The 21,561-nt window shown below is 37.8% G+C and overlaps 1 protein-coding gene across 2 annotated transcripts in view; it reads right to left on the reverse strand.

Annotated features, from left to right (window-relative positions):
• TENM2 (teneurin transmembrane protein 2) overlaps positions 1–21,561 on the reverse strand; it is a 1,539,571-nt gene that overhangs the window by 922,746 nt on the left and 595,264 nt on the right. For both annotated transcript variants that reach the window (XM_027606095.2, XM_027606096.2), the window contains one exon: positions 3,526–3,825. In XM_027606095.2, coding sequence (XP_027461896.1) covers positions 3,526–3,751 — 226 coding nt within the window. In that variant the 5' untranslated portion in view covers positions 3,752–3,825. The remainder of the gene's footprint in view (positions 1–3,525; positions 3,826–21,561) is intronic.

Raw genomic sequence — 21,561 nt, forward strand, 5'->3', positions numbered from 1 at the left:
AAATGTAGACCAGAGTCACAGGCACATTAATATGCAAAAGCAGAGTTCAAGTCTAACTTGAGGCTCGCAAGCCATGGGGGAATGTCTTGTGTATCACGCTGCTCTACACCCTAACTTCAGGGTCCCAAAGAACAAGCTTATACAATCTGCCTGGGCACTTGGCTGACCTTCATTATCCGAAGTGGCATCTATTTCACAGGTTAGACCGGGGCTGGGTCTGACCGGGGATTAGACCACTGGTCACTTTTGTCAGGTGCATTAACTCTCAGACCACTAGGATGCTATTCAGTGCAGAATTAGTCATTTACTAATTACTCCAATGGCCACAGACCTAAGGTCAGCAATTTTCTCCCTTCACACCAGGAGGATCCAGCATAATAGAGGCCAGACAGGTAATTTGCATTGTCTCTTCCTAGGAGCAGAGGCTGATCTTGTGTTGAAAGCAAGCGAATAAGGTATAATTTGATGGGAACTTCCATAAACTTCTCATAGGAACACCTAGCCTCTCTCTCCTGCTGGGATCTGGCAGGTTCTCACATGTGAGACTTGCAGATACTTGCAGGGGAACTGGACAGGGTCTGACCCTGGCCCCACACCACTTTTAGTAACTGGCAATTCTTTTCCACTCTGAGCATCTGGAGAGTCATCCAACTGTGTTTGCCAAACTTGCTTGAATGTGAGAAGCATGTTTGTTTTATGATCAGTGTCTTGGGTTTTAAATAAGAATACCACAGGAGATGATCCTGCTATGATCCTTGCTAATGTACCTCTAGGCTAATAAGTTCTGAGATGATCCTGCTCTTTGATTTCATGAATAAGAAAATAAAATGGGAAATGCATGACATTTAAAAATTATTGTTATTCCTGAGAGTAAAATTTATTTTAACCCTCTCTGTAGTGGCTAAGTTTCACGTTGACTATGATGCCTGCCAGATTGTATCTCCTGTTCTTCCTCTCCTTAAATATGTGCTTATTTACTTCCTGAGTTCAATTTTAGAACCCATCAAAGTAGATCCACTCAGACTCTGACTACATTTTCATGCATAAATTCATAGATGTCTTCAGAAGGAACTGTACTTGCATATGCAAATACTTTCCAATGCCTTTTCATTTCTACTTTTGGCCTGCAGTTTTTAATTCATGCAAACACATTACACAAACAAATATGGGCTCAATAACAACACACGGCATGTGTGAATTGTTAATTGCAAAGCTATGGGTTTGATATGGCCAAGCAACTTCCATTATTATCAATGGAGAGGAACAAGATTAAACAGGAAGAATAAAGGTATATTTGAACATAAAATCCCAAGCATTTGGTTTCATTTTATGTAAATATTAATAAGGGAAAAGGTGACAGGACAATCCACAATTCAACAACAATCTGGGATCGACAGCTCAGTGCACAATGATCCAGAAACCAGGATGCACCTTTAATGAGACTTAGGAAGAAAGCTCAACATTTCCGCACAGAATCATAAGAAACAAAAATGTATGCAGCAACACTGTAAATAAAACCAAAAATATAGTAGAAAAATGAAAGGCTTCTAACCATGCTGAACGTGCATCACCTTTCAAAATATTTGAGTCTTGTATTAGTGAACGCTCTTGGAAATAACAAGTGCCCTAATACTTTATATTGGAAATTTAAACAGTCTCTTAATTAATTAAGCTGGGATTCTTCATATTGTTTTCCCCAATTCCCACTCATGCACTTTGGGGTCAGGAGAGAACTTAGTGAAGTAAAACATTTGTTGAAGGTACTCACAGATCAAAAACATTTGATACAGAGCAATTTTCAAGCAACCCTCCCCGTTTGAAGTGTGTTTTATTTATATGAAGATAACTCAGAAAAGGAGAGTGTAGATTAAATAAAAATTGTATCCTGCAAGGGTCTACTATTGTAGTAGAAATATAATTTAACTGTTTCTCTGATTTTTTTAAAAAATATTCTGTTAAATATAAAAACTGGAGCTAGGTTAACTGGAAGCATACAAAAACATGTTTTTTAGAACAAACACTGGACTCCAGATTTGTGCGTGTGTGTGTATGTGTGTATATACATAGACAGAGAATACGTATGTGTGGTGTTTTCACCAGGAATGGAATTCCAAGCTATCAACTGAATATTTGTGATCCCCCCCCAAAAAAAATCTTATATTGAAACCTAATGGTATTTGCAGGTGGGGCTTTTGGGAGGTGTTTGAGTCATGAGGGTAGAACCCTCATGTGGGTTTAATGCCCTTATAAAAGACAACCTGGAGAGCGCCCCTGCCCTCTTCAGCTATGTGAGGACACAGGGAAAGACAGCAGTCAATAAACCAGGAAGCTAGGTCTCACCAGACACTAAATTTGCTAGTACATTTATCTTGGACTTCGCAGCCTCCAGAACTATACGAAATAAATTTCTATTGTTTATAAGCCACCCATTTATGGTATTTTGTTATAGCAGCCAGAAAGAACTAAGACACAAGCTAAAGTATCTCATGAGGAATTGAATTAGTTGCAATATTCAGGAACAGGAACAAGGAACGAGAAATAAAGAATCAATGTAATAAACAAATGATGCAATAACCTACCAGGCAGGGCCTGAAATCTTGGCAGAGTGACCCTTGCTGATAGATTCCCTGTGGTTTTGTGCATTCACTTGTAATTTTGCTAAGCTGTTTATGTAAATCACACATGGCAAGGCTGGTCCACAAAGCACAAGACATGGAACTCATGAGTCAACCTCACCATACTGCCTCCCAGCACTGTTTTTGCTTTAAGTCTACATGTCCATACATTTACAGCAACCCTTGACAAGCGATAACAAACTTCCTCATGGATATTGGATATGAAGAGAACGCCAACTGTTAGTGCTTGAGAAAAATAACCTCCTCCCCAAAGAAATCAAAATACCGAAAGAAAAATAAGTTTTGGTGAAAGTAGCAGGGAGAATTATATCTGTGGAATTGGGTAATAACATATATCAGTTCACCTATGCTCTGAAACACAAAAAGACAAATGTATAACTCAAAATTAACACCACATCTGAGGAGGAAAGAAATTATATATTACACAGGATAGGGGAGGTTCGAATAGACTTTAATCAATATAGCATTTGTTCAAAGAGAATCTAACTGAGAAGCTCAATGTGTAAAACAGTAGAAATTCGAGCAGTTTAAAAGCCACAGATAATTTTGAGTTCCTCAGGACAGGGATTCATAATGGTCTCCGGAATACCCATTACAGAGCCAAAGGTTTGCTGTTATGTTACATTTATCAAAACCTACCATTGTGGGGCTCCAAAGCAACCACCAAATTGTCAAGGAATTCAGCATCCAGGACAAAAGAGACTCTTCTGTCATTCCCACCGGATTCTGCTATGGGTCGATAAAAGGATTGTTCTCTTAAACTAAACTCTAAAGGAGAGATGATGCCAGCAAGCTTTGCTTCCAGTTTTACCAACCTTAGTGATCGACACGCAACAGTCCAAGAATGTAAGGCAGTTCAGAGAAAGTCAGTGGGGTCAGCTCTACCTACCTTGTCTCGGAAACTCATCTGACTCCCGGTGAACGAGGTCCGTGACTCGGTTTCCATAGTGCATCCTGCTGTCATGGTCATAGGCCTTCAGAGTCTCGCTGGAGCTATAGGACTTTTGCGTGGGCACGCGGCAGTCTTCACTGTCCAGGGAGGAACTCGTGTAGCGGCACTCTTTGCCACACCGCCCCCTGGTCAGAGAGCGGTGTCGCCTGTCCTTCACATCCATTATTCCGGGTTCGACAGAAAGTCGACACTTTCAGAAAAGTGAGGCCTGAGTTTTGGCACTTGTCACTTTGCCACCTAAAAACATCAAAGGAAAAGAACAAGACTGTGATGATAAGAAATGCTGCCTTCAGTTCTGACTCATGCTCTGACTCAGATAAAAACATATAAAGGGAATTTGGTCAGTAGTGTATAATCTCTTTTCTAAATGTTTAATGCATACTTAAACAATCAGCCTAAATAGAACAACTGGATACAGTAAATTAAATCTTTTGCTGGTTAATAGATTTTGAGAAAAAAATAGTATTAAAATAACTCATGTTTTGATTTTCCTATATGTACACAGATGACATAAGTCTGTCACTAATGCAAGATTTTACTGTGAAGTGGCTCAAAGCAAAACTGATTTTACCCATCTTTACTTGCACTCTCTTTTTGCTATAGAGAGGCTGTGGTAAAGCAAATATCAAAATTAAATAAATAAAAAGAAAAAAAGTGCATGGAAGCATACATATATGCTACTGAAGCTCTGCAATGGTACCAAGTCATATCTGACTAATATAAAATTGCCTAGCTGGGTCTCAAGAATAGTAATATAAGCCATTCTTGACATGCAAACAATCCTCCTCTGATTTTTTTTTAAAGATTTTATTTATTTGAGAGGGAAAATGAGAATGAGAGGGAGAGAGAGAAAGAGAGCGAGTGGGGAGAGGCAAAGGGAGAGGGAGAAGCAGACTTCCCGCTGATCAGGGAGCCCAATATGGGGCTCAATCCCAGCACCATGAGATCATGACCTGAGCCAAGGCAGACGCTTAACTGAATGAGCCACCCAGGCACCCGGCTCCTCTGATTTTTTTAATGAACCTTCAGCAAACTCCTAATCCGTTTTCTTTCCTTTGCAAATTTGTGTCTTGAACACACTAGGCCACTCCCTTCCCTAGTTATCTACCAATAGGAGATACTGCTCACAAGAGGTCTAACTGGCACAACCACCTGATCATCAACCTAAGCCTGCTGGGCTTCATTGCTGGGCTAGCTAATGCTGAAAAGAAAAATGGGGAAGAGTAAATGAATGCAAGAGGTACACTGATGGGAAGGAATCTCTTTAACATATGAACTGGCAACCAGAGAGCCCCTCAGTCTGTCACTTGACACCCTGAGCCTGAAAGTGTATGCCAAACATCACTCAGAAAACACTAGCCTTCTGCCTAGCAAATACAACAAAATTGCTTAGATGCTTCCAGGTTTCAAATGATAGGCTCTTACTGATTTCATTGGCCATGCAAAATAGCATGGACCATAGGGCCAGGGCCTGGACAGAATGGACAAATATGAAATTTAATTGAAATGGAAAATACAACCCAGAGCCAGCGTAATGATTTTTCTCCAGGCTACTGTTGCTCACTGCCTCCTCAATATGTCAGAAAATATTTGGTGAGCAGATCTGTAGTTTTGAACTCCTCTGCTCTTCTTTGGCTATTTACCACACTGTAATGCGATGCCTATTCATACCAAAGAACTAGCCTGTATGCAAAGCTATGTGCATGGCATCTGTCTCAAGATGGCAGAAGCCAAGTTATCCTTCCCTTGTCTTTTTACACTAAGCGTCCCTTTTGGATCTCATGAATCCTCCTGATCTATATTATTTGTATACTTTATCAAATACTGCTTATAATCATGGACAGTTTTGTTTGAAAACTGACAATTAAAAAGAGGGTACACCTGTTGTGAACCAAGCACAGTGGTATTGCTGCCACGATCACTCACAAAAGAGCTAATCTTTAGTTTCCTAGATCATACAATTCCTGACTCAGGAGGCTGAGAAGCATCTTTGTGAGTTACAAGTCAAGACCCCAGGACCTGCTTGAAGGACACAAATACTCAATATTGGCATGGAAATTTTTGTGGCTGTATAGCTGATCCAAGTATCTTAACACTACTGCAATTTCTAGATGCCAAAAATCACCTTCCTTAGTTTACAACATGTGATCTCAGCATTTTGGAATTCATATTACAGGCTGGTTAGGGGCTTGACCACTGAAGTCTTGATTGGATGCCAACCTTACCATGGCCACTGACTAGCCAGAGCTTTTGTAAAATTAGTCCTGGACTTTCAAATTTAATTTCTCAACCAGTGAATATGGAACATAACAGAATCTATTTCATAAAGTTTTTATAAAAATTAAACACGGTGGTAAAGCTCCTAATATGTTGTCTAAAACATGGTAGAGACTATAAGAAATAGGTTTTTTTCCTCTAAAATAATTGAAAATTTTTTTCTTAGCTAAGTAGTTACAGATATGCATAAGACAGAGGGTGGCAACAATAATATAAATCCCTGGAATTCAAAATTCTAATTATAAATATCAATATTGAACTACACACAGATAAAGGGAGACCTTCAGCCCCTATTAAAGGTATATAAGATTGTGTATGCACCAACACTGAAGAATCACAGTGTTTCTTTGGGAAGTTGGGTGTTTTGAGTGAATTTTATAATTTTTCTCTCTCCTGATTCACCGTAAGTTTTTACTTTTTAATGTCTTTAGTGTTCCTGACTCATGAAATCCTATCTCCTTTAATTTGTATCGTGCTTTAGAAAGCGGGCTGACTTTCTGTGTGTGGGTATGTGATTTTATTTCACATATTTAAAAAAAATCATGTTCTAAGTGGGGGCCTAAAGGCTTATTACCTATTCATAAAGTACAAGAACTATAGTGGGTGGACATTTTGACGTCTAATTTGGTTGTCCAGTGATCTTTTCTTGCTAAATTCCTCTTTTTTGTCTATTCCCTTGATAGTTAAGTTTGTCAGCAATGCCATCTCTGGACAGATGATAGACGTTTACATATAAGGAGGTAAAAAATATGACAAATCTTAGTCAGAGAAAGCTAATTTTTTAAGGAACTGAGCAGAGTACACAGATTGTTGGCCAAAAGATGTTCTGATCCTAGCCTGCCTGTTATTTAAAAATTAATTTTCAAGATTAAAAAAGATAAAATAGGAGAATTTATATTACAATCTGGATCTCCAGCTTATCATGAATATCTGGGCAGTCTGGAAATTTCCACTTCCAGAAAGATGTAATAAAAGTACTTCACTTATTCCTCCCACTAGGTACAACTAAAACCCCTGGATATTATATATAAAACAAATATAAGAAAAATACGATAGGTGGAAAGAGAAGGCAGACCAACTAGGGCCTTTAGAACCCAAGCAACAATACTGTGGCAAATTCCTGAGATTTCTTTTTGCCCTATATATCTCAGACTTGGAGCTAAAGACACTGGCAACCCAGAAACATCAATAGGCACAGACAACAAAAGCCCCAACAAAAGCAGGCTTCCCCTAGCCAAAGGACAAAGAGGCAGTATAACAAGAAAGAAAATGTTTAGATAGTAACAACTTCCCTCTAGCCAAACAACATGGAAAAACCTGTAGTCCCAGTCCCACCTTCACCAGCAAAAGCCAAGTGGGGAGCCTAGATTTCCAAGCTGCTGAGGTGACAAGGCCTCCCAATCTCATAGAGTGGTTTCATACAAGGCTAAGAAGGGAGCCAGGATTTTCATCCCTTCCAGAAAATAATGAGGCCATCCTCTCCTCATAGGAAGCCTGGCCTTCCACTCCCATGGAGTAGCAGTAAGATGTCACTCTCCTCCCCTGGAGTGGTATAGGAGGAAGCCTAGTGGGGAGTTAGGACTTTCACTATCTCCAGTGGTAACCAGTCCTTCTGCCTCTTGTTGGTAGTTTGTCGGGGTCACTGGATATTGGTGTCAGTGGGAGTAATGACAGGTAATGAGGCACTCCTATCCCAACCACCAAGGGAAATATCAGTGGAGGCCTAGTGGGGAGCCAGAACTCCCCCACCTCCTCTCTACCCACCAGCTTCTAATAGGGGGATCCCTGCCTTAGGGTATCGGCAGAGACTGAGTGGGGAACCAAGACTTTTATTCCAATCTAGCAGGAATGAGGTGGGATTTCTCTTCTGACAGAGCAGTGTCAGAGGAAACCAATTAAAACAGAAAACTTAAGTAAGATGTAGAATCTCATAACATAATACCCAAAATGTCTTGATTTCAACAACAACAACAACAACAAAACAACCTGTCATACCAAGAACTAGGAAGATCTCAAACCGAAGGGAAAAAACAAAACAAAACAAAACAAAACAAAAACCAATCAGTAGACGACAACACTTAGAAGACAAGATGTTGGAATTATCTGACATAGACTTTAAAACAGCCATCATAAAAATCCTCAATGAGCAATTATGGTCACACTTAAAACAAATGAAAAACTAGAGACTCATAAAAAAGGTAAGAAGTCTCAGCAAATGAATAAAAAGATATAAAGAGGACTCTGATGGAAGTTTTTCGAACTGAAAAATGAAATAACTAAAGTGAAAAACTCAATAGATGGGCTCAAGAGCAGAATGGAAGGATTAAAGAATAAGGGAGCTTGAAAATTAAATAGAAATTACTCAAACTATACAACAGATTAAAAAAAAATAGCCTAGGAAAAAAATGCAAAGAGCTTCAGGGACCTGTAGAATGGTAACAAAAGACCTATGGTTGTCAGAGTCTCAGAATGAAAGGAGAAAGAGAGAGGGGTGAGAAGTAGCTGAATGCATCCAAATTTGCAAAAGACATAAAGCTGAACAAACACCAAGTGGGATAAATCCAGATTTATCCATATCAGGACATACAGTCAAACTTCTGAAAAGTTAAGACAAAGAAAATTTTGCAAGCAGTGAAAGAAAAATAATATCTTACCTACAGAGGAAAACAATTTAAATGAAAATGGATTTCTCATCAGAAACCATTAAAGTCAGAAAGAAATTGCACATTTTTTTTCAAATGCTGAAAAAAAAGAAGTTTCAATCCAGAATCTAACAACCAGTAAAAATATCCTTATAGAATGAAGGTGAAAACATGGCATCTCAGAGGAAGAAAAAACTACGATAATTTATCAGTACAGTACTAGCACAAAAATAGGCACAGGGGGGTGCCTGGGTGGCTCAATCAGTTAAGCATCTGACTCTTGATTTTGGCTCAGATCATGATCTCAGGGTCATGAGATAGAGCCCCACATCAGACTCCAGAGTGGGCGTGGAGTCTGCTTAAGATTCTTTCTCTCCCTCTTCCTCTGCCTCTCCCCCTGCTCTCTCTTGCACGCTCTCGCTTTAAAAAAAAAAAAAAAAAGTTTCTTAAGTTAAAAAAATAGACACATAGATCAATAAAACAGAATAGAAAGCCCAGAAATAAACCAACACATTTCCAGAGAAGGAAATTATAGAGTGATGTAAGGATAAATCCTCCAAGAAGAAATAGCAACTTTAAATAGGTATGCACCAAAAAACACCTGCAAATATGTGAAATAAAAAATGGGGATAGAACTAAAAAAAAATAAAATAAACAAATCCACAATTACAGTTGGAGATTTCAACACTGGAATCCCACTGACTGATAATGCAACTAGATAGAAAATAAAGAAGGATATAGAAGAATCCCCAAAACACCATCGATCAACAGGGTCTATTCAAAATTTATAGAATATCCCTCCCAACAACAGCAGATTATATACTCTTTTTAGGTATCTATGGAACATATATCAAGAGGGAACACAGCTTGTGCCATAAAACAAAAATTAAAAATTTTAAAAGAATTGATATCATACAGAGTATGTTCTCTTAGCATATTGGAATCAAACCTGAATCAATAACAGAAAGATAAGAAGAAAATCTCTAAATACTTGAAAACTAAACAACACTTTCCTAAAAAATTCATGAGTAAAAGAAGGATCTCAAGTGAGATCAAAAGATACATTAAAATGAAGGAAAATGAAAATATAAGATATCAAAATTTGTGAGAAACTGCAAAAGCAGTGCTGAGAGGGAAATTTACAGAACTAAAAACATCCACTGGAAAATAGGAAAAGCCTCAAATCAATAATCTAAGCTTCCATGTCAAGAATCTAAAGAAAAGAAAATAAACTCAAAGTAAGAAGGAAGGAAATAATAAAGGACCAAATTTAATGGAACTGAAAACAGAAAAAACAATACAGAAAAGCAATGAAACAGGTTTTATCTTTGAAAATATCAATAAAATTGACAAACTTCTTGCAAGCTTGACAAAGGAAAAAAAAAAGAAGGCACACATTACCAATATCAGGAATGAAATGGTAGATCACTAGAGACCCTGATGGCATGAACAAGACTGTTAAAGAATACCACAAAGAAATCTACAAAAATAAATTTGACAACTAAGATGAAATGGATCAACTTCTCAAACAGCTGAGTATCACAACTCACCCAATATGAAATAGATCATTTGAATAACCCTGTAACTATTAAAGAAATTTAATTTGTAATTTTAAAATTCACACACATACAACATCTCCAGGCCCAGATGATTTCACTGGAGTATCCTATAGAATGTTTAAAGAAGAATTAATGCCAGTTCTACAAAATCTCTCCCAGAAAATAAAGAGGAAGGAACATTTGACAATTCATTTCATGAAGCTACTGTTACCCTGTTAGCCAAACCAGACAAAGTCAAGACCAAAAAACAAAAACAACTAAATAAACACAAATGAACCTGAAGACCAGTATTTCCCCATTAATACAGATGCAAATATCCTTACATTAGCAAATAAAATTCAGCAATATATAAAAATATTATATACCATAACAAAATAGGGTTTATTCTGGGGGTGCAAGGATAGCTCAGCATTCTAAAATCAGTCAATGTAATCTACCATATTAACAGGCTAAAGAAGAAAAATCACACAATAGTATCAATGTAGAAAAAAACATTTGGCAAAAACCCACATCTACTCATGATAAAAACTCTCAGAAAAGTAGGGATAGAGAAAATTTCTTCAATTTGGTAATGGCTTAACAACATAAAAACTACAGCTAATATTACACTAATGGTAATGAATGAGAACAAGGCAAGGATGTCTGCTGTCCTCACTCTTATTCAAAACTGGAACCTCTAGCCAGTGCAATGACATAGGAAAGGGAAATTAAAGAGCAGAAAGAAGACATAAAACTGTCCCTGCTTATAGATGGCATGGTTTTGTTTTCTATGCAGAAAATCCCAAAAAAACTTCTAGAATAAATAAACTTAATGAGGTCATAGGATACAAGATAAACATTCAGAAAGAAAAATGAATTACACGTGTTGTGATGAGCACTGGGTGTTATATGCAACTAATGAATCCTTGAACACTACATCAAAAACTAATGATGTACTATATGTTGGTTAATTGAACATAATAAAAAAAATGAACTGCATTTCAGTATACTAGCAATGAACACATGGACACCAGAATGCAAAATACAATACTATTTACAATATTTCTTTCAAAAAGAGAGTAATACTTAGATATAAGTCTAACAACACATGTACAAAAACTCTATGGTGAAAATGGCACAACACTGATGAAAGAAATCAAAGACCTAAATAAATGGAGAGACATATTATGTTCATGGATTGGAAGAATCAATATAGCAAAAAAAAAAATAAATCAATTCTCCCCAAATTTACATATAAATTGAATGAAGTTCCTATCAAATCCCAGCAAAAATTTTTATATAGACAAGATTATTCTAAAGTTTATATAGGAAGGCAGAGGAACTAGAATAGCTAAAAGGTTTTTTTGTTATTTTTTTTTTAATAAGAAGAAAGTAGGAGGAATCAGTCTACCCAAATTTAAGACTTCTATAGCTGCAGTAATCAATCCTGTGTGTTACTGGCAGAGGAACAAACACATAAATTAAAGAGAATACCATAGAGAACTTGAGTACACACCCACTGATAATATGCTCAACTGATTTCTTTTTAAAAATGCAAAAGCAATTCAACAGAGGGAAGGTAGCATTTTCAACAAATGGTGCTGAAATAGTTGGACATCAGTAAGCAAAACAAACAAACAGACAAACAACAAATAAATAAAAAAGAAAATTGACTTTTTTCCCTACTAATAAAAAATTACTAAAAATGGATTTGGTGACTTAAATATAAAGCCTACACCTTTTAGAAAAGGTTTAGGAAAAAACCATAAAACTTGGAGAGTAGAAAGGAGGAAATCTTTAGACTTGACACCAAATGCATTATCTATAAAATGAAAAATTAATAAACTGAACTTCATCAAAATTAAACTTGCTCTGGGGGTGCCTGGGTGGCTCAGTCATTAAGCGTCTGCCTTTGGCTCAGGCCACGATCCCAGAGTCCTGGGATCGAGCCCCGCATCAGGCTCCTTGCTCCGTGGGAAGCCTGCTTCTTCCTCTCCCACTCCCCCCTACTTGTGTTCCATCTCTCGCTGTCTCTCTTTCTGTCAGATAAATAAATAAGATCTTTAAAAAACAAAACAAAACAAAACAAAATTAAACTTACTCTGAAAAAGATCCTGTTAAGAGCATGAAAAGATAATCTACAGACTAAGAGAACCTACTCACAAACCATATATCTGATAAAGGATAAGTATTGAGAATATGTAATTATTTCTCAAAATTAAACTATTAAAAAATCAAACAATCCAATTAGAAAATTGGCAAAAGACAAGAAATGACATTTCACTAAATAGGACATATGAATGATAAATAAACACATTCAACATCATTAGCCATTAGAGAAATGCAAATTAAAATCACAATGAGATATTACTACAGACTTGTCAGAACGGTTAAAAAATTTAAAAAAAAATAAAGAAAAAGTAAAATAGTGACAAGATGACTTACTGACAAGGATGTGGAAAAACTGGATCACTCATGCACTGCTGCCCTGATATAAAATGGCAAAGTCACTCTGGAAACCAGTTTAGCAATTCGTCTATTTTTCTATTTTGTCTGTCCCCTGTCCCCCTACCCACCTCTCCTCTGGTAACCATGAGTTTGTTCTTTATGACTTGTTTCTGTTTTGTTTGTTTTGTTTTTTAGATTCCACATATAGTGAAGTCATATGGCATTGTCTTTCTCTGTCTGACCTATTTCACTTAGTATAATACCCTCTAGGTCCTTCCATGTTGTTGCAAATGGCTTAGTAATGTTCCAGTGTGTATGTACATCACATCTTCATCCATTCACCAACTGATGGACATTTAGTTTGTTTCCATATCTTGGCTATTGTATACGATGCTGTGATGAACAAAGGGGTGCATGGGTCTTTTTGAATTAGTGTTTTCATTCTGGGGAGGGGATAAATATCTAGAAGTGGAACTGCCAGATTGTATGGTAATTCTATTTTTGTAATTTTTTGAGGATACTTCATACTGTTTTCCGTAGTAGATGCACTGATACACATTCCCTCCAACAGTGCATGGGCGTTCTCTTTTCTCCATGTCCTTGCCAACACTTGTTAATTCTTGTCTTTTTGATTAGTCATTCTGATCAGTGTGAGATGATACCTGATCTTGGGGTTTTGTTTGTTTGTTTGTGTTTGTGTTTTTTTTAGAGAGAGAGAGAGGGCATGCAAGGGAGGGGAGGGAGGGGCAGAGGGAGAAAGAGAATCTCAGTGCAGAGCCTGATGAGGGACTCAATCTCATGACCCTGAGATCATGATCTAAGCTGAAATCAAGAGTCAGACATTTAACCCACTGAGCCACCCAGGCACCCCTGATTGTGGTTTGATTTGCATTTCTCTGATGGTTAGTGATGTTGAGTATTTTTTCACTTGCCTATATGTCTTCTTCGGAAAAATATGGTTTTTTAAAAAACACTGAATGTGCAACTTCCATAGAACCCAGCAACTGCCCTGCTGGGCATTTATCACAGAGAAATAAAAATCTGTGTTCACACAAAAACCTGTACACAAATGTTTATGGAAGAATGTTTATTCATAACAGTCTCAAACTGGAAATGACCCAGATGTCCTTCAATGGGAGACTGGTTAAACAAACTCTAGTATACCCATGATATGAAATACTGCTCTCCAATAAAAGGAATGGACTAATGATATACAAAAAAAAAAAAAAAAAAAAACAGGGTGAATCTCCAGAGAATAATGCTGAGTGAAAAAGCCAATCCCAAAGGTTACTTGGGATATTATAACAGCTTTGAAATGACAAAATTAGAGAAATGAGAAGAGATTAATGGTTTTCAGGATTAAAGAGGGTATTGAGGGTGTGAGGGAAGTGAGTATGGCTATAAATGGACAACACCAGGAATCGTGTGGTGATGGAAATATTCTGTATCTTGGCTTTATCAATGTCAATATCCTGGTTGTGATACTGTACTACACTCTGGAAGATGTTATTGTTGGAAATTGACTAAAGGGTACTATGGGATGTCTCTGTACTACTTCAAATTGCACCTGATTCTCAGTTACATTGAAGTAAAAAGCCTAATTTCTTAAATTTTAATCAGGCAATCCAGAAAACTTGGGCTCAAAGTCCATCATGAAAACAAATACCTAATCTGTGAGATTACTCATTGTTAGTATTATTAGCATTGTTATTAGCATTATTATTATCATTTTACTATCCTTTTAATGTTATCACCAGTCCACTTCCCTTATTTGAACTCCCTTCCTGGAAAATGCAGGTCATTATGTTCATGACTTTTAGTATAAAGAAAAAAGAAACATTGTTGTAGCCACTGGGAAGGATCACAAAGAGCCAGTTACACTGTGAGAAGAAGCATTTGCCAACATATTTTTCTTAAGACAATTCTAAAGTAATAGAATATCGGTTTTAATCCAAATCTGGCTAAATATCCATCCTTTATCTAATAAAGTGCACATATTTCCTATTATGGACAAGCACTCTTTGCATAGTCGTCCTTGAAAGTGAAGGTCAACAATTCACGTGGGGAAATGCAAGTTTAGAGACTGATTTTAAAAAGTAATTAAAATTGCCTTGAAGCAGTAGAAAAGATGGTAACCAAAATTATAAATCTTTTCCCCAAGCCTCTGCTTTTTCCGGCACTGACAAATGGCAATCATTGGATGGCAATGCCTTTGCCAGCTCGTTACTGCTATGCTGAGGCTTTATTCTGTTACATTCCACATTTGCTCCCTTGAAGAGTGTTCACACTGCTTTTTTCATCAGTTGCCTAAGTGGGTTCCATCACTTTAGCAGAACAGACTACAGAGATCTTGCCTGCAAGCCTTAGTCTAATTAACTAATCCTATGAGCTGTAACACTGTTCACTATTAACTTTTCAGATTATCCTACTACTTAAGGAGGCTGACTTGTTAATCACTGACAGACCATTTGAGATGTGTGTGTGGATGTGTGTGTTACTGTATTTGTGAGTGCACCTGTGTATGTATGTGAATGTGTGCATGAATGATACATAGGTGAATTTTAGGGATGCCCAATGGAGAGCTACTCCTTCCCTGTTACAACTAATATTGCAGGCAGTTGATTAAACTTGCCTCACTCTCATCATCATTGATCTTTGATCACACCCTGGGCATTGTTTCACTGTGCTCCAATATGTGTGTCTCATAAATTAACTGCAGATCTTTGAGAGGTGTGGTACCAGGAAAACCAACCATTTCCAAATGTCCACATGATTTGGGACTCTGTCAATTCTGATATAGATTAATGTGACCACCTCTCTTCCTCATTTCAAATTATGATACATCACTGAATAAATTTGTCCAGTAGGGAGTGGGGAGTCAGTACATGAACATCAAATAGTCTTGTTTCCTAATTTAAGCTGGTGTCACAGATATTTTAGAAATCCAGTAAAAAGTTTCATTGCGTGAGCATGTTTGCAGTTAAAAAATACATTTTTTAAAAGCTCAATCAGAAAGCTCCTGTAGAATATCTTTCTTCCTTCCGATAACATGTTAATTGGATTGCCTACTTGTTTCTTAAATATTGCAGGAGCCATGTTTCTATGTTTAAAAAGATGTAATGGATAATGCATGACCCCTTTATCCTTAACTCTTCAGCAAGTTTTGCCCATTACAAAAAGCACAAATGCTAAGTCAACCTAAAAACAGTGCATTCACAGATTACTTTCCTGTGTATTAGAACTCCTCTATGAAAGCAGTTTATTTTAAAATCTTATTTATTTATTTATAAAAAATCTTTAAAGCACCAAATGAAATATAATATAGAACCTCACATATAAAAGAAAGAGGCTGAGATAGGGGAGGGAGTTGGAGCCCCACTCACTTGCCTGCACCCCTACCCTGAAATAGGGCTCCCACAGACAGAGTGTGAATACTAGAGTATGTACTCAAAGATTTATACAGTCTCTGCTCCTACAAACATTTAAGAACATCTGAACATAGATATACTCCAAAATATCTAGAGACAGAATGTCCCTGTGACCTCTGGGTGGACCATAGAAAATCTGGTTTAAAATATACAAAAGTGGAAGACAGTGCCCTAGTAATTTAATGCACTAGTAAATAAGAGGTCAAAGGCAATTTGCTTTCTGTTCCCTTGTGCCATTATATTGATATGTCTGGGGATAAAAAGCCAACTCTGGTTAATGCCCAGAGCAAGAAAGGATAAGCAAATTCACAATTATATTTTGCTCTCTAGCTTCAGAGCTACATGTTGCTGCCTTTGAGAATCTGTTAGGGTCCCTGGAACCATGTGCACAGGAAATGGTGAGAGCAGTACCAAGACCTGCTCTCTACGAATTTTATAAATTGTGAAACGCAAAGATATTCTGTGTGTTAGCAGTTCCCATGAACAAAAACCACAAAGGGTTAAAAATGCACCCTTATAAGTCTAGAGATCTGCCACCATAGCACAAGCTTACATGTTTGTGTATATTCTTATTTGAATAGCAATGAAAAATCCAAAGTCTATGTCAGATTGGTATTTAATCCAATTCTGTGCCTCCACCCCCACTCCGGTCCAAACTGTTTAACATTCAAGAAAGTCAGCATGGTTACACCTCCTGCTAAAATTTAAATGTGAAATGTGGAAGTTTAGTGAAGTCTTTGCCTCCTCAGCTCCACCTTCCCCACACACAGACCCCTCTGCTCTCTTCCCATTCTCCTATGTGACTCCTGAGATCAGAAGTCGAACAGATGGCTGTACCTTAGGCACTGGCTAAGTTACCGTAACCGGAAAGACAGTCCCTCCCCTCCACACCTCCCTACCATGCAGAGCTCAGGAAGGCAGCAGAGCAGACACAGGAGCCTGCAGCCTCAAAACCTAATGAAGGAAACAGCTGAACACTCTCTGCTCATCCTGTTGAGTGTGTCCTCTTCATACATGAGACTAAAAGCAGCACTAGATCATCAAAGGGTGTAAGGGATGTTGGACCACAGGTTTCTAGGCAAAACACCAAAGTCAAAATCATTGTCAAGTTGAACTCTTATTTAATGAATGACTACAAAGTGCTAGGCCTTGAGTTAGGCTTTTTATATAAGTTATCACAAATTATACAATCCTGCAACATAGTTTTTGTTGTTGTTGTTTTGTTTTATTTTATGTATGTTTCACAGAAGGGGAAATGGAGACTCTAAGAGGTTAAATGACTTGCTAACTCCATATACCTAATAGGTGTTCATGCTGAGATGGGGACTGAGAGCTATCTGACTCTGAGGCCTACCTTCATTACAAAAATAGTAACTCAGAGGAAAAGGCAGTCTTAAAATGTTCTGCCATGTCCCTTTTGAACATTGCACTTGTAGTTGTCTGAGAACCCAATGGAACTGCGTCATGAGAGTCACTAACTGCATCACAATCCTGATGTATCCAATAAGAAAAACATCTGGACTGCTGGGGTGACTCAATCAGTTAAGCATCCGACTCTTGATTTCAGCTCAGGTTATGATCTCAGGCTCCAGTCATGATCTCAGCATCGTGAGATCAAGCTCGGTGCTTGGTGGTAGGGCGTCTGCTTGAGATTCTCTCTCCCTCTTCTTCTGCCCCTCCTCTTGCTCACACTCTTTCTCAAATAAATACATCTTTAAAAAATAATTAAAACATCTGATCAGTTGACCAGTATATGTAAACACCTCTTATATATCATGAACAATGGAAACAAAGGAGAGAGACACCATGAGAATTCTCATGAAAGATGTGAGGGAGAGACCTCAGTTTCCACATCTGGATAATGAAAATAAGATGCCTACTTTGAAGCGTTAATGTGAAAATGTCAAACTGGCACATGTGAATCTCCTAATGATAGATGTTGAAATTGTGACAGACTTCGCCACCGTCACCATCATTCTCATCACTACCATCAATCATCAATATCTTCTAGCCATTAAAAATTATAGTAGTTTGGTGGGGGGAGGCGCCTGCATGCCTCAGTTGGTTGAATGTCCAACTCTTGGTTTCAGCTCAGGTCCTGAACTCAGGGATCTGGGATTGAGCCCCACGTTGGGCTCTTGTGCTCAGCTTTAGTCTGCTTGTGATTCTCTCTCCCTCTGTCGCCCCCTCCCCCCATTGTGCGTTCACACGTGCCCTCTCTCTATCTCAAATAAATAGAATCTTTTTAAAAAATTACAGTAGCTGTTACTTAGTGATCCCCAAAGTATGTGTTAAGTACCACTATTCCAAACAGTATCTGTGAGGGTTAGCACTTTCTGAGGATGGACACACAGATACTAATATTCTCATTTAGCATTCAACCTTGGCTGCATGAAACAGGTTCACTGACACTGAAAATGTGAAATTGAGATGATGTAACCCCACCCCATTCTTTAGCAAATCAGGTGCACTTTGCCCCATATTTTAAATAGACCATATTAAGTTCATCACAGAAATGATAATACATATAAGGAGAAAATGGCACAAAAAGGATTTATTGTTTATAATGAACTTGCTCGCTGGCCAGAAGAGTAGATTCTGGTAACTGGAAACTGGTCTGCCAGATGTTGGATGTAGAGATAGAGGCTTTGAGGAATTTGGGATACCTCTAAAGTACTCTGCATAATAAAGAGAGATGTGAGAAGGTCTTAGGGAGGAGGTAAGTGCAGGAACTGGACCCAGAGAAATCTAAACATCACATGGGGAAGGATGTAAAAGAGACATATTCAGAGAGGGAGTGGAGAATGCAGCTATCCCCTGGGGACTTTCAGAGTAGAATGCTAACTGGGTGTTGTTAACCCTTTGTGCCCCATGCCCTCACCCAAAAAAGACTGGGGGGAAGGCATTCACAGCACAATCTACATTCAACATTTTTGTTATAAATTTGATAGCGTGTGTGTGTGAGAATGGAGTCAGAATTTTCTTTTATTTTACTACTATAAGAAAGCAGACAGCATTCATTAAGGGCTTACTTCAATGATGACATGGTATGAGAAATGAGGTATGAAATCCAGGAAGGGATGAGAACAAGGGCAGTATTTTATTCTGTATCTGAGATGCTCCTTGAGGGCAAAGACCTTGTCTCCGGCCAGTAATCTATCTCCAGGAGCTGGAAGAGACCCACTGTTAACACTCAATAAAGCTTTGTTAAAAATAACTATGCATTTACATAGAGGCATCTGAGGAAAAGAATGGGATAAATGTTTATTATTTATTTATTTATTTATTTATTTATTTATTTTAAAGATTTTATTTATTTATTTGACAGAGAGAGAGAGACAACAAGAGAGGGAACACAAGCAGTGAGAGTGGGAGAGGGCGAAGCAGGTTTCCTGCTGAGCAGGGAGCCCAATGTGGGGCTGGATCCCAGGGCCCTGGGATCATGCCCTGAGCCGAAGGCAGATGCCCAATGACTGAGCCACCCAGGTGCCCCGGGATAAATGTTTAAAAGGGCTTAGGCTATTTTGGTCTTTCTTAGTGTTTAACTGTTCTGCACATATTTTTCAAGTCTATTGTTAATTTGCACGATTTACGTAAGAACTTTCATACAAATTTTGTGATACAGTCCCTCCTGCTTTGTCAAACAAATACAATATAAGTGTTCTCTTTCAAGACAGCCCCTACTTCCTTTAGGAAGCAAAATATAAATATTGCTTACTGCTTTGGAAATTTTAAAGTAGTACTCAAAGAATAGGAACCAGCCCCTCTTATGACAAGAAGAATCAATAGCCTACCTTTAAAACATCTTTCTGTTTTGGAAAGTATGTGTAGAGGCCTAGCATGACTATATGTCAGGAGTCAATAAACATTTTCTATAAAGATCAAGACAGTAAATTTTTTCCACATCTAGAGTCTGTCACAACTAGTCACTAGCACTGTAGCACAAAAGCAGTCATATAAAATGCTTAAATGAACGGGTGCCTGTGCTCCAATAAAACTTTATTTCCAAAAACATCCAGAGAGCCTGGTTTGACCAGCAGACCACAGTAAGACAGCCCTTGCTATAGGTAAACAGGGAGTGACCAAAAGAAAGAAGTTTGGGATTCTGGCTAATTATTAGCTTTAAACTAACCATGCTTCACCAAGGATCTCCCAGAATTCCTGACCAGAAACTTTCTGACAATATGGAAATAACATAAACAAGACATTTCTGGTGTGGCAGCAATAACTACTACAATATAACTAGAGAAAATTGCTTTTATTTAGGAGGATGCTGATTTGAAATTGATACAGTGTCTTAGGTTACAAGCCAAAGCTGGGCATCTCTTGAGATGATAGACTTGTAGTTAACTGCTCTCGTGACAATAGTTTGAAATTTGACCTTTTTGCATAATATGTGTTTAGCTCTTGCTTGACTGCTCCGGCTAATTATTACTTTGCCAATTATTTTCTGGCATTTAGATTTGCCAGCGAATATAAGAAGCACCAATGATGATATCAAAGTATTTTCCCCCTTATGTCACTCTTTCTTTTGTTTTATAGGTTTCTCTTATTCTGCATGTATGAGACAGAAGATGATAATCAATTTACCAAATGACCAAAAATGTTGACAGTTCAAGTTTCAAGATCCAGAAGAACACAAACTCCCAAAAGAAGCTCATCTTCATTCTAGCTTGAAAAGGGTATTTATCAAGAAGTAAAGAGCAAGAATTTGGGTAATAGCTTAAGAGTTCATTTATACACACCTTTATTAAAAGCACGCTTTGTAGCCTCTGCTTACTATTATAGTTTGCTTATAAATCAATAGGTGATTTGATAGAGAAGATTAGAAAATGCAGAGCCTGATACAAAATACTGTGCAAATTTAAAAATAACTCAATAACATCAATCTCAAAATTATGTACTTGCATTCCTGCATTTCCTAGTGATCCCTCAAGGTATACTATTATATTTTTACAGCCATTAGCACTGCCATTCACCAGAAACATAATGGTGTAATCACTCAGAGGTTCAAGGAAATGAAAGTCTCTCACATTTGCCTACTACCCTCTGTTGTCTAATATAGTATCAAATGTTACAACAGTGTAAACTCTTCCATACATGCAGATAAAATCCTCTACGGGAGACAGCTGTGATGAACTGCTTAAAATATAGAGGTAGTGTCTGATTTTTGAGAGGGGAATGTTCCCTCCCAAAGCAATTACCAACATCCCGTGTGTTATAAAATGCTTGTGTTCTAGTACAACTGCCTGGAAAGTGAATCTAGCTTCTTCCAGGCTTTTGATTACAGAAATGGAGGGTCACTCTTGTGGGGGAAAGAAAGGCACAAAGAAGTCATCGAAACCCCTAGGAAGACATACACTTCTTCAATCCTGGAAATGGAAAAGAAGCCCATGCTTGACAAGTTAGTAATGGTCCTCAGTAGAGGTTATGAGAAACCCTAAGCAGTCAGGATTGTCAGGAACAACAGCTAAGGACCCAAAGCAAGCATGAACGTGCAAACAAAAGAAAGGCACACACCAGAACTGAATGCCAGCAGATTCTATCAAATGCCTTCCCAGATTCACCAGCAGGATGATGTGCAATTTTCTGTGGGAACTCAAATACAACTTCATAACACTTTATGGAAACAGCAGGATT

Source organism: Zalophus californianus, chromosome 5 (genome assembly GCF_009762305.2).
Source record: "Zalophus californianus isolate mZalCal1 chromosome 5, mZalCal1.pri.v2, whole genome shotgun sequence".
In the NCBI taxonomy this organism is placed as follows: Eukaryota; Metazoa; Chordata; class Mammalia; order Carnivora; family Otariidae; genus Zalophus; species Zalophus californianus.